We start from the raw sequence: 14167 nt of genomic DNA, 5'->3' as shown, positions 1-14167 counted from the left end.
TCACGGACACTTTCTAAGAACATTGCCAAAGAGACAGCCTGGGAACCTGCCTTCTGAGTCCAGAGCTCTTTTCACTCTAACAAGCACCCTCCTGTCACAGCCTCCTTCCTGTCCTTTAAAACTAGAAACGTGCTGCTTCTTGCTCCAAAGACCACCTTCCATCAAGGAAGGAGGGACATTTGCAATACTGTGACCTCCAACCCCATGGGTTTCCCATCTCTATTCTTATCCAGGAAGTCCTGGTCATGTCACGGCCACATATGTTTAGTGGGAAAAAACACCACCGATACAACTGTCATTGTGAAAGTATGGAGGTCTGGAGTCTCTCATAAGCCTGGGGTTTTCGCTCATCAGGGCCTATGGCCACATTACCTGGACTGAGCTTTTGGACGAGGTGCTGTGCCAGCCTACATCCCTCAGCCAGCTCTTCTCGGAGGTCCCGTCCCTGGGAGTTGTCCGGCTCATCCAGAGTGAGGAGGGCCTGGAGATGCTGTTTCAATGAGCGGGAGGCATCTCTCCCTTCCTGTAACTTCTCCCTTAATCGGGTAAGCTCTCGTTCATGAGAGTGAACCAGGATTTTATATTGCCTAAGGTGAGAGAGTAGAGAAAATTTAACAGTGGAAAGAGATGAGTGATCAGTTCCAATATTGTGACACAGATGTCTGAGACAATGTCCTCAAGGAGACCTCCAAGCAGAAGACCAGCACGTGTGTAAAGAAATGTCTGTGCCAAAGAGAAAGAATAAAAAATGGTTCACGGGCTTCCTCTACATGAGAGAGGGCTCCTGGAAGACCCTCCACGATGTTGCATTCATCCTTCTCTTCTGTCAACAAAAGTAGGTGTCTTCCTAATTCAGTTTCAAAAACACATCCATCCTTTCAGTTCCTCACTCTGGCCATGGACATTTCCACGTGAATATACACATAGTGCATCTTGCAGCGACTAGATACAAAGCCATGGACAGAAATGAGGCTAGGTGCAGATGGGGCCAATTGAAAAGATGAAAGTAAAGAATGACAGGCTCGAGAAGGCAACATTGATTGAGTGAAAGGATGAGAAGCCACAGTCAGTCAGGAGGTGATTCTGACTAAGGGTAAGTGGGGTGGTGATGGCACATCAGTTTGAGTATACTGAATGCTGCTGGCTGGTTCCCACTCCTTCGATTAATTTTGTGTTATGCGCATTTCACCTCAACAACTACTTGTTTGAAAAACAGAAAATAAGGCTCTGAGAAACAACTGCAACCCATAACTTATTATTGTCCTTGTTCTCTGCTTGATAAATCTTTGTGTGTCGTGAGCCTGCCATGGCAATTCCTGCCCTTCCGCTGGCCCAGCTTAGCTCTGATTTCTCCCTGCCGAGCTGCTGTACTTCAGAGATGTACACACCTGCCCACCTGCCTGACCCCACGGGGCCCGCTCACCTGAGCTCCTCAGCTTGCCCGAGCTGCTCTGCAAGCTTCTCTTCCTTGAACAGCCGCTCATCCCTCAGCATAGATTTGAGGAGGTCTTTGCAGTCTTCATACTCTGAGAAAAGACAGACACACCTGCCTCAGTGAAAGGCTGGACATGCTGCTCTGGTCACTGCCTACAGGGCAGGAGCCAGGTCCATCCCAAGGACAAAACTGTGCCCACTACCAGGCTCTAGGCAGGGATTTCCACATCTTTACTCTTCAGTCTCCCGATTTTCTGGCATCTGATACTCCAAAATTTAGAGAGGAAGAAAGAGAAACTCAAGGCACGTCAAGGAAGTTGACAAGATGATTCAACCACAACGAAGTGGAGTCAGAATTCACAGCCCCTGAGGTCTGACTCTGAATGTGGGGCCACTTTCCCAAGCCTTGCAGCCTCTCCTCTAAAACACTGAACTGGGGCATGAAGTAGTGATTTCTTGTACAGTCGGGAAGGCCCTTCGGACTATGGGACTGATGGTTTCCCTTTTACTGGGAAATTCAACGACAAATACATCAAAGATCTTAAACATCTTTGATTTTTAAATCATATCTTCAGATGTGATTTTAAGAATCACATCTGAAGCATAAAGTATGAGACATAAGACCATAAGGCCATGAAGGAAATCTGCCCAAATACTTATAAGGTTTGTGTTAATTTAGAAACAGTAGAAAGAAGAACTAAGAGATACGCCAATAAACGTTCTAAGAGATTGACAAGAAATAGCTCATGTAATTCACTGCAGCAATTTACAGAGGTAGGTATTTCTCTAGTACCCTATGTACAGATGAGGAAACTGAGGGACAGACAAGACAAGCAACTAGGATGGAGCCGAGAAGACAGGCTCAGGGTCCCTGCTCTGCACGCTGCACTGCTACTTCCACATATTCTCGGGTGCGATCTTTCTTCCCCTTTAGGAACAAGAGCCTGTGACCCAGGAAGCAGGACTTCCCTCTCACCAGGGAACTCTCTGCTTTTCTTTTGATCAGTCTTGCCCTGTCACCCAGGCTGGAGTGCAATGGCCTGTTCTTGGCTCACTGCAAACTCTGCCTCCTGGGTGCAAAGGATTCTCCTGCCTCAGCCTCCCGAGTAGCTGGGATTACAGGCGCCCACCACCACGCCCAGCTAATGTTTATATGTTTAGTAGAGATGGGGTTTCTCCATGTTGCCCAGGTTGGTCTCAAACTCCTGACTTCGTGATCCCCCCGCCTCAGCCTCCCGAAGTGCTGGGATTACAGGAGTGAGCTACCGTGCATGGCCCCTACTCCCCGCTCTTGATGCTGTCACTTATAGATACCACAGGTTCTATTAGGAGCAGACTCCTCTTGAAGTCCCTCAGAGCGGGTACTGTGTACTATCACCAAGTTTCCCTCAGGGTCCCTAGAACAGAGTTTTGCCTATTGGGCCTCAACAGAAGCTTGAACAGAATAAGGGTTCACTAGTCCCACACATTTAGAACAACAGACTAGGTGTTATTTGTCTGCCGGATCTTATATGGTACAGAGAGGATTCTTGAAAACACGATTTAGCCTCTTGGAGAAAACCAGTGGTTCTGTGCCTGTGTCCAAAATGAATAACTGCGATTTTAACTTTAGGCCCACCCCTACCTGACTGCAAACTTGGAAAGTTGCTAAATACTTTGGTACCTCTGACTTCCAAATTTAACAAAATGTGAAAATGCCCATTTCTATTTTCCTAGAAGTATGGGAAGGTTGAAATTATTTTCAATGGAGAGAGCATGTAGTTTCTCAGAGAGAAGACAGGACATCGTTCATCACTTTTGTGAAGGTGAGCCTACAGAACTTACCGTAATTATTCTGCCGGTTGGCCAGGAAGTAGGCCAGTTGAGTTACAAGAAATTTCTGTTTGAGGTTTCTGAACTGCTGTTTGTGCTCTGCCAGCTGGGGGCGTGATTTCCTGTTGATTTCTAGAATGTTCATCTCTGCCTCCTCACTGGACCAAGGGCCAGCAGACACCACCATGCTGACGTTTGTGGCAGAAGAGGTGGGGCCAGGGACTGGGGAGAAGACAACCAAGCACATGATGGGTTAAAAACTGGTGAAATCAAGTAGGTTTAATCAGGACTGAGGGATGTCACTGACAGCCTTGTCCACTTCTTTGAAGATGTTGTCTCCCTGGTTTCACTCTTCTCATCTCCAGTCTTGATCTCCTTTAAGTCAACTTGTCTTAGCTACGCAGTCACCTTGAAACCAGGACATAAACCCTTCTACCTTTTCTTGCTTATAAGTTTCTAAAAAGCAAGGCTGGGCCCTGAGTTGTTGACCCCATGAGCGGCCAATGTTTCTGTGTAGCACAACAGATGGCTTTTTGTTTTTTAAATTTTTTTGTTTGTTTGGGTGCTTGGTTTTTGGTTTTCTGTTTTTTGTTTGAGATGGAGTCTCACTCTGTGGCCCAGGCTGGAGTGCAGTGGTGCTATCTCAGCTCACTGCAACCTCTTCTCCCAGGTTCAAGCGATTCTCGTGCCTCAGCCTCCCAAGTAGCTGGGATTACAGGCGCCAACCACCACGCCAGCTAATTCTTGTATCTTTAGTAGAGATGGGGTTTCGCCATGTTGGCCAGGCTGGTTTCGAACTCCTGACCTCAGGTGATCAGCCCACCTCGGCCTCCCAAAGTGCTGGGATTACAGATGTGAGCCAGCGCCCCTGGCCAGAGACTTCTTATTAATAGCTAAGACAAGCCAATGAAAAGGAGAGAGAGTCAAGCCTGAGAGTCGTGAATGAGGGTGGGAGGACACTCTGAACCGATCCTCCCACCTAAGCCTCCTGAGCAGTTGGGACTATAGGCACGCAGCACCATGCCTGGCTACTTTTTTGTATTCTTTGGAAAGATGGGTTTCACCATATTGTCCAGGCTGGTCTTGAACTCCTGAACTCAAATGATCCTCCCACTTGGGCCTCCCAAAGTGCTGTGATTATACGTGTGGGTCACGGCACCTAGCTCCATCCTAGTTTCTGACTAAACCAATATGTATGTATACAGCCTGTCCTCAGAATTGATCTTCCATAGCCTAGACAGAGGTATGAGACACAAGGAAAATAGAGGCTACCTGGGAGAAGGTTTACAGCATCCTGCCATTCATCATCAGAGGATTCACTGTCTACAACTAGAGTTGAGTCGACTTGGTCTTCCTCAAATATGATTTTGGTGTTCCCGTGAGGCTGGTTGGACTCACAAGGGCCGTGGCTATTTGAACAAGTGACGACACATTCCTCCAGTGAGTCCTCAGGGACTTCCTTTTCTTCAGCCTTCTGCACCTCCCTGATGAGCCAGGTGGGATAGAGATGACAGAAGATTAAACACACAGGGATTGGACCCCAGGGAGTCCTAGCTGGTTTTGACAGGAGGCATTAAGATAGTGGCCCCAGAAAGCAAACAGGAGGTTCCCTTTCAGAGGGAACAGGCAATCCTCTTCTCTCTGCAACAGAGCATGGCTGCCGTGGGAGCCAGAGAGGAAGAGAGCAACTGGTGTTCATTGCACTGGACAGACAGGAGCCGAGGAGGATGAAAACTCAGCTATCCCTGTACGGTACAGACATGACACCCACCACACACAGAGAAACACAACAGTTGCCACAACCTGTGTCCAATCTGGGTTGAGTTTCATATACTGTGGCCAAGGGGAATGCAGACTTTCGGCCCATCGTAGATGCCAGAGAGGGTGTGCCTCCTAGACCTTTTTCATATGTTACCACCCACTACTTGCTCCCGATTATTCAGTGTTACCTGGGGGCACATAATTCCTGCACTTTCTCAGCCTCCTCAACTTTAACGTCTTCATCCTCATCTTCGTCATTTTCTGTAAATACAGAAGTGTTCGTTCAGATATTTCCCACTTCACACTATGCAAGCACAGTCAGCCCAATGTGCACACAGTCATGAACATCTAGGCATGGTCACTGTTCAACTGAAAGCTCTCATGTTTTCTCTTTAACAAAATGCCCTGGCATGGTTTCCTGATCCCTCAGGGAATGCATTTCTGACCTGGAGGGCCACCATCAAGATGTGGCCAAATATGGAAAAGACCTTTTGCTCCCCATATGATGGAGGCTCCTACAGCCTCTCTCTGGACTTTGGCAGCTGTCCCTCCCCATGCCACTACAGGTCTGATTCCCAAGCACAGGCTTGGTGTCCTGTCACAGTTCACATTTCAAACATAATTCTTTCTCTTAGGAGAGGACAAACTTGTCCTACAGTCCTCTATGCATCAGGAGACTTCACAGGCCCTCCACGTGGCTTCTGCCCTGTTATTCAGGGACATTCTCTCCATGGGGAGTGCTCCAGTCTCAAGCACTTCCTACCACCAAATGCCCCCACATCAAGTGCCTTCTCCAACACCACACGGTGAGGGGCTTTATCTCATTTTGAAAAGCAGCCATAAGTGTTCCCACATTCGGATGCTTCAGACCCTTGCAAGTGACAATTTCCTTGCCTTTGCAGATGGAGACAGAGAAACTCAGGAAGGATAAATCACTCACTCACAGACAGTTGCTAAGAACATTGCCAAAGAGACAGCCTGGGAACCTGCCTTCTGAGTCCAGAGCTCTTTTCACTCTAACAAGCACCCTCCTGTCACAGGCTCCTTCCTGTCCTTTAAAACTAGAAATGTGCTGCTTCTTGCTCCAAAGACCACCTTCCATCAAGGAAGGAGGGACATTTGCAATACTGTGACCTCCAACCCCATGGGTTTCCCATCTCTATTCTTACCCAGGAAGTCCTGGTCATGTCACGGCCACATATGTTTAGTGGGAAAAAACACCACCGATACAACTGTCATTGTGAAAGTATGGAGGTCTGGAGTCTCTCATAAGCCTGGGGTTTTCGCTCATCAGGGCCTATGGCCACCTTACCTGGGCTGAGCTTTTGGACGAGGCGCTGTGCCAGCCTACATCCCTCAGCCAGCTGTTCTCGGAGGTCCCGTCTCTGGGAGTTGTCTGGCTCATCCGGAGTGAGGAGGGCGTGGAGATGCTGTTTCAATGAGCGGGAGGCATCTCTCCCTTCCTGTAACTTCTCCCTTAATCGGGTAAGCTCTCGTTCATGAGAGTGAACCAGGATTTTATGTTGCCTAAGGTGAGATAGTAGAGAAAATTTAACAGTGGAAAGGGATGAGCGATCAGTTCCAATATTGCAACACAGATTTCTGAGACAATGTCCTCAAGGAGACCTCCAAGCAGAAGACCAGCACGTGTGTAAAGAAATGTCTGTGCCAAAGAGAAAAAACAAAAAATGGTTCACAGGCTTCCTCTACATGAGAGAGGGCTCCTGGAAGTCCCTCCATGATGTTCCATTCATCTTTCTCTTCTGTCAACAAAAGTAGGTGTCTTCCTAATTCAGTTTCAAAAACACATCCATCCTTTCAGTTCCTCACTCTGGCCATGGACATTCCCACGTGAATATACACACAGTGCATCTTGCAGCGACTAGATACAAAGCCATGGACAGAAATGAGGCCAGGTGCAGATGGGGCCAATTGAAAAGATGAAAGTAAAGAACGACAGGCTCGAGAAGGCAACATTGATTGAGTGAAAGGATGAGAAGCCACAGTCAGTCAGGAGGTGATTCTGACTAAGGGCGAGTGGGGTGGTGATGGCACATCAGTTTGAGTATACTGAATGCTGCTGGCTGGTTCCCACTCCTTCGGTTAATTTTGTGTTATGCGCATTTCACCTCAACAACTACTTGTTTGAAAAACAGAAAATAAGGCTCTGAGAAACAACTGCAACCCATAACTTATTATTGTCCTTGTTCTCTGCTTGATAAATCTTTGTGTGTCGTGAGCCTGCCATGGCAATTCCTGCCCTTCCGCTGGCCCAGCTTAGCTCTGATTTCTCCCTGCCGAGCTGCTGTACTTCAGAGATGTACACACCTGCCCACCTGCCTGACCCCACGGGGCCCGCTCACCTGAGCTCCTCAGCTTGCCCGAGCTGCTCTGCAAGCTTCTCTTCCTTGAACAGCCGCTCATCCCTCAGCATAGATTTGAGGAGGTCTTTGCAGTCTTCATACTCTGAGAAAAGACAGACACGCCTGCCTCAGTGAAAGGCTGGACATGCTGCTCTGGTCACTGCCTACAGGGCAGGAGCCAGGTCCATCCCAAGGACAAAACTGTGCCCACTACCAGGCTCTAGGCAGGGATTTCCACATCTTTACTCTTCAGTCTCCCGATTTTCTGGCATCTGATCCCCCAAAATTTAGAGACAAAGAAAGAGAAACTCAAGGCACATCAAGGAAGTTGACAAGATGATTCAACCACAACGAAGTGGAGTCAGAATTCACAGCCCCTGAGGTCTGACTCTGAATGTGGGGCCACTTTCCCAAGCCTTGCAGCCTCTCCTCTAAAACACTGCACTGGGGCATGAAGTAGTGATTTCTTGTACAGTCGGAAAGGCCCCTTGGACTATGGGACTGATGGTTTCCCTTTTACTGGGAATTTCAAGGACATATATGTCAAAGATCTTAACATCTTTGATTTTTAAATCATAACTTCAGATGTGATTTTAAGAATCACATCTGAAGCATAAAGTATGAGACATAAGACCATAAGGCCACGAAGGAAATCTGCCCAAATACTAATAAGGTTTGTGCTAATTTAGAAAGAGTAGAATGAAGAACTAACAGATAGTGTTTTCTCTGTGCCAATGAACATTCTAGGAGATTGACAAGAAATAGCTCATGTAATTCACTGCAGCAATTTACAGAGGTAGGTATTTCTCTAGTACCCTATGTACAGATGAGGAAACTGAGGGACAGACAAGACAAGCAACTAGGATGGAGCCGAGAAGACAGGCTCAGGGTCCCTGCTCTGCACGCTGCACTGCTACTTCCACACATTCTCGGGTGCGATCCTTCTTCCCGTTTAGGAACAAGAGCCTGTGCCCCAGGAAGCAGGACTTCCCTCTCACCAGGGAACTCTCTGCTTTTCTTTTGATCAGTCTTGCCTTGTCACCCAGGCTGGAGTGCAATGGCGTGTTCTTGGCTCACTGCAAACTCTGCCTTCTGGGTGCAAAGGATTCTCCTGCCTCAGCCTCCCGAGTAGCTGGGATTACAGGCGCCCACCACCACGCCCAGCTAATGTTTATATGTTTAGTAGAGATGGGGTTTCTCCATGTTGCCCAGGTTGGTCTCAAACTCCTGACTTCGTGATCCCCCTGCCTCAGCCTCCCGAAGTGCTGGGATTACAAGAGTGAGCTACCGTGCATGGCCCCTACTCCCCGCTCTTGATGCTGTCACTTATAGATACCACAGGTTCTATTAGGAGCAGACTCCTCTTGAAGTCCCTCAGAGCGGGTACTGTGTACTATCACCAAGTTTCCCTCAGGGTCCCTAGAACAGAGCTTTGCCTATTGGGCCTCAACAGAAGCTTGAACAGAATAAGGGTTCACTAGTCCCACATATTTAGAACAACAGACTAGGTGTTATTTGTCTGCCGGATCTTATATGGTACAGAGAGGATTCTTGAAAACACAATTTAGCCTCTTGGAGAAAACCGGTGGTTCTGTGCCTGTGTCCAAAATGAATAACTGCGATTTTAACTTTAGGCCCACCCCTACCTGACTGCAAACTTGGAAAGTTGCTAAATACTTTGGTACCTCTGACTTCCAAATTTAACAAAATGTGAAAATGCCCATTTCTATTTTCCTAGAAGTATGGGAAGGTTGAAATTATTTTCAATGGAGAGAGCATGTAGTTTCTCAGAGAGAAGACAGGACATCGTTCATCACTTTTGTGAAGGTGAGCCTACAGAACTTACCGTAATTATTCTGCCGGTTGGCCAGGAAGTAGGCCAGTTGAGTTACAAGAAATTTCTGTTTGAGGTTTCTGAACTGCTGTTTGTGCTCTGCCAGCTGGGGGCGCGATTTCCTGTTGATTTCTAGAATGTTCATCTCTGCCTCCTCACTGGACCAAGGGCCAGCAGACACCACCATGCTGACGTTTGTGGCAGAAGAGGTGGGGCCAGGGACTGGGGAGAAGACAACCAAGCACATGATGGGTTAAAAACTGGTGAAATCAAGTAGGTTTAATCAGGACTGAGGGATGTCACTGACAGCCTTGTCCACTTCTTTGAAGATGTTGTCTCCCTGGTTTCACTCTTCTCATCTCCAGTCTTGATCTCCTTTAAGTCAACTTGTCTTAGCTACGCAGTCACCTTGAAACCAGGACATAAACCCTTCTACCTTTTCTTGCTTATAAGTTTCTAAAAAGCAAGGCTGGGCCCTGAGTTGTTGACCCCATGAGCGGCCAATGTTTCTGTGTAGCACAACAGATGGCTTTTTGTTTTTTAAATTTTTTTGTTTGTTTGGGTGCTTGGTTTTTGGTTTTCTGTTTTTTGTTTGAGATGGAGTCTCACTCTGTGGCCCAGGCTGGAGTGCAGTGGTGCTATTTCAGCTCACTGCAACCTCTGCCTCCCGGGTTCAAGCGATTCTCATGCCTCAGCCTCCCAAGTAGCTGGGATTACAGGCGCCAACCACCACGCCAGCTAATTCTTGTATCTTTAGTAGAGATGGGGTTTCGCCATGTTGGCCAGGCTGGTTTCGAACTCCTGACCTCAGGTGATCAGCCCACCTCGGCCTCCCAAAGTGCTGGGATTACAGATGTGAGCCAGCGCCCCTGGCCAGAGACTTCTTATTAATAGCTAAGACAAGCCAATGAAAAGGAGAGAGAGTCAAGCCTGAGAGTCGTGAATGAGGGTGGGAGGACACTCTGAACCGATCCTCCCACCTAAGCCTCCTGAGCAGTTGGGACTATAGGCACGCAGCACCATGCCTGGCTACTTTTTTGTATTCTTTGGAAAGATGGGTTTCACCATATTGTCCAGGCTGGTCTTGAACTCCTGAACTCAAATGATCCTCCCACTTGGGCCTCCCAAAGTGCTGTGATTATACGTGTGGGTCACGGCACCTAGCTCCATCCTAGTTTCTGACTAAACCAATATGTATGTATACAGCCTGTCCTCAGAATTGATCTTCCATAGCCTAGACAGAGGTATGAGACACAAGGAAAATAGAGGCTACCTGGGAGAAGGTTTACAGCATCTTGCCATTCATCATCAGAGGATTCACTGTCTACAACTAGAGTTGAGTCGACTTGGTCTTCCTCAAATATGATTTTGGTGTTCCCGTGAGGCTGGTTGGACTCACAAGGGCCGTGGCTATTTGAACAAGTGACGACACATTCCTCCAGTGAGTCCTCAGGGACTTCCTTTTCTTCAGCCTTCTGCACCTCCCTGATGAGCCAGGTGGGATAGAGATGACAGAAGATTAAACACACAGGGATTGGACCCCAGGGAGTCCTAGCTGGTTTTGACAGGAGGCATTAAGATAGTGGCCCCAGAAAGCAAACAGGAGGTTCCCTTTCAGAGGGAACAGGTAATCCTCTTCTCTCTGCAACAGAGCATGGCTGCCGTGGGAGCCAGAGAGGAAGAGAGCAACTGGTGTTCATCGCACTGGACAGACAGGAGCCGAGGAGGATGAAGACTCAGCTATCCCTGTACGGTACAGACATGACACCCACCACACTCAGAGAAACACAACAGTTGCCACACCCTGTGTTCAAGCTGGGTTGAGTTTCACATACTGTGGCCGAGGGGAATGCAGACTTTCGGCCCATCATAGATGCCAGAGAGGGTGTGCCTCCTAGACCTTTTTCATATGTTACCACCCATTACTTGCTCCCGATTATTCAGTGTTACCTGGGAGCACATAATTCCTGTACTTTCTCAGCCTCCTCAACTTTAACATCTTCATCCTCATCTTCGTCATTTTCTGTAAATACAGAAGTGTTCATTCATTTATTTCCCACTTCACACTCTGCAAGCACAGTCAGCCCAATGTGCACACAGACATGAACATCTAGGAATGGTCACTGTTCAACTGAAAGCTCTCATGTTTTCTCTTTAACAAAATGCCCTGGCATGATTTCCTGATCCCTCAGGGAATGCATTTCTGACCTGGAGGGCCACCATCAAGATGTGGCCAAATATGGAAAAGATCTTTTGCTCCCCATATGATGGAGGCTTCTACAGCCTCTCTCTCGACTTTGGCAGCTGTCCCCCCCATCCCACTACAGGTCTGATTCCCAGGCACAGGCTTGGTGTCCTGTCACAGTTCACATTTCAAACATAATTCTTTCTCTTAGGAGAGGACAAACCTGTCCTACAGTCCTCTATGCATCAGGAGACTTCACAGGCCCTCCACGTGGCTTCTGCCCTGTTATTCAGGGACAGTCTCTCCATGGGGAGTGCTCCAGTCTCAAGCACTTCCTACCACCAAATGCCCCCACATCAAGTGCCTTCTCCAACACCACACGGTGAGGGGCTTTATCTCATTTTGAAAAGCAGTCATAAGTGTTCCCACATTTGGATGCTTCAGACCCTTGCAAGTGACAATTTCCTTGCCTTTGCAGATGGAGACAGAGAAACTCAGGAAGGATAAATCACTCACTCACGGACAGTTTCTAAGAACATTGCCAAAGAGACAGCCTGGGAACCTGCCTTCTGAGTCCAGAGCTCTTTTCACTCTAACAAGCACTCTCTCATCACAGCCTCTTTCCTGTCCTTTAAAACTAGAAACGTGCTGCTTCTTGCTCCAAAGACCACCTTCCATCAAGGAAGGAGGGACATTTGCAATACTGTGACCTCCAACCCCATGGGTTTCCCATCTCTCTTCTTACCCAGGAAGTCCTGGTCATGTCATGGCCACATATGTTTAGTGGGAAAAAACACCACCGATACAACTGTCATTGTGAAAGTATGGAGGTCTGGAGTCTCTCATAAGCCTGGGGTTTTCGCTCATCAGGGCCTATGGCCACATTACCTGGACTGAGCTTTTGGACGAGGTGCTGTGCCAGCCTACATCCCTCAGCCAGCTCTTCTCGGAGGTCCCGTCCCTGGGAGTTGTCCGGCTCATGCGGAGTGAGGAGGGCCTGGAGATGCTGTTTCAATGAGTGGGAGGCATCTCTCCCTTCCTGTAACTTCTCCCTTAATCGGGTAAGCTCTCGTTCCTGAGAGTGAACCAGGACTTTATATTGCCTAAGGTGAGATAGTAGAGAAAATTTAACAGTGGAAAGGGATGAGCGATCAGTTCCAATATTGCAACACAGATTTCTGAGACAATGTCCTCAAGGAGACCACCAAGCAGAAGACCAGCACGTGTGTAAAGAAATGTCTGTACCAAAGAGAAAGAATAAAAAATGGTTCACGGGCTTCCTCTACATGAGAGAGGGCTCCTGGAAGACCCTCCACGATGTTCCATTCATCTTTCTCTTCTGTCAACAAAAGTAGGTGTCTTCCTAATTCAGTTTCAAAAACACATCCATCTTTTCAGTTCCTCACTCTGGCCATGGACATTTCCACATGAATATACACATAGTGCATCTCGCAGCGACTAGATACAAAGCCATGGACAGAAATGAGGCTAGGTGCAGATGGGGCCAATTGAAAAGATGAAAGTAAAGAATGACAGGCTCGAGAAGACAACACAGATGGAGTGAAAGGATGAGAAGCCACAATCAGTCAGGAGGTGATTCTGACTAAGGGCGAGTGGGGTGGTGATGGCACATCAGTTTGAGTATACTGAATGCTGCTGGCTGGTTCCCACTCCTTCGGTTAATTTTGGGTTATGCGCATTTCACCTCAACAACTACTTGTTTGAAAAACAGAAAATAAGGCTCTGAGAAACAACTGCAACCCATAACTTATTATTGTCCTTGTTCTCTGCTTGATAAATCTTTGTGTGTCGTGAGCCTGCCATGGCAATTCCTGCCCTTCCGCTGGCCCAGCTTAGCTCTGATTTCTCCCTGCCGGGCTGCTGTACTTCAGAGATGTACACACCTGCCCACCTGCCTGACCCCACGGGGCCCGCTCACCTGAGCTCCTCAGCTTGCCCGAGCTGCTCTGCAAGCTTCTCTTCCTTGAACAGCCGCTCATCCCTCAGCATAGATTTGAGGAGGTCTTTGCAGTCTTCATACTCTGAGAAAAGACAGACACGCCTGCCTCAGTGAAAGGCTGGACATGCTGCTCTGGTCACTGCCTACAGGGCAGGAGCCAGGTCCATCCCAAGGACAAAACTGTGCCCACTACCAGGCTCTAGGCAGGGATTTCCACATCTTTACTCTTCAGTCTCCTGACTTGCTGGCATCTGATTCCCCAAAATTTAGAGACAAAGAAAGAGAAACTCAAGGCACATCAAGGAAGTTGACAAGATGATTCAACCACAACAAAGTGGAGTCAGAATTCTCAGCCCGAGGTCTGACTCTGAATGTGGGGCTACTTTCCCAAGCCTTGCAGCCTCTCCTCTAAAACACTGCACTGGGGCATGAAGTAGTGATTTCTTGTACAGTCGGAAAGGCCCCTCGGACTATGGGACTGATGGTTTCCCCTTTACTGGGAATTTCAAGGACATATATGTCAAAGATCTTAACATCTTTGATTTTTAAATCATAACTTCAGATGTGATTTTAAGAATCACATCTGAAGCATAAAGTATGAGACATAAGACCATAAGGCCACGAAGGAAATCTGCCCAAATACTTATAAGGTTTGTGTTAATTTAGAAACAGTAGAATGAAGAACTAACAGATAGTGTTTTCTCTGTGCCAATGAACATTCTAGGAGATTGACAAGAAATAGCTCATGTAATTCACTGCAGCAAATTACAGAGGTAGGTATTTCTCTAGTACCCTATGTACAGTTGAGGAAACTGAGG

At 47.7% G+C, this 14167-nt stretch overlaps 1 protein-coding gene across 1 annotated transcript in view; it reads right to left on the bottom strand.

Annotated features, from left to right (window-relative positions):
- The window catches only part of LOC129006536 (neuroblastoma breakpoint family member 3-like), a 60214-nt gene that overhangs the window by 12729 nt on the left and 33318 nt on the right, over positions 1 to 14167 (bottom strand). The window contains exons 9-20 of the mRNA XM_063659087.1: positions 13329 to 13431; positions 12278 to 12492; positions 11155 to 11227; positions 10478 to 10689; positions 9217 to 9426; positions 7371 to 7473; positions 6320 to 6534; positions 5196 to 5268; positions 4519 to 4730; positions 3259 to 3468; positions 1424 to 1526; positions 373 to 587 (exon numbers count right to left, since the gene is read on the bottom strand). Coding sequence (XP_063515157.1) covers positions 373 to 587; positions 1424 to 1526; positions 3259 to 3468; positions 4519 to 4730; positions 5196 to 5268; positions 6320 to 6534; positions 7371 to 7473; positions 9217 to 9426; positions 10478 to 10689; positions 11155 to 11227; positions 12278 to 12492; positions 13329 to 13431 — 1944 coding nt within the window. The remainder of the gene's footprint in view (positions 1 to 372; positions 588 to 1423; positions 1527 to 3258; positions 3469 to 4518; positions 4731 to 5195; positions 5269 to 6319; positions 6535 to 7370; positions 7474 to 9216; positions 9427 to 10477; positions 10690 to 11154; positions 11228 to 12277; positions 12493 to 13328; positions 13432 to 14167) is intronic.

This window comes from Pongo pygmaeus, chromosome 1 (genome assembly GCF_028885625.2).
Source record: "Pongo pygmaeus isolate AG05252 chromosome 1, NHGRI_mPonPyg2-v2.0_pri, whole genome shotgun sequence".
NCBI classification, from domain to species: Eukaryota; Metazoa; Chordata; class Mammalia; order Primates; family Hominidae; genus Pongo; species Pongo pygmaeus.
Note: the sequence above shows the minus strand (reverse complement) of the source record. Positions and strands in the feature narration are given on the sequence as shown.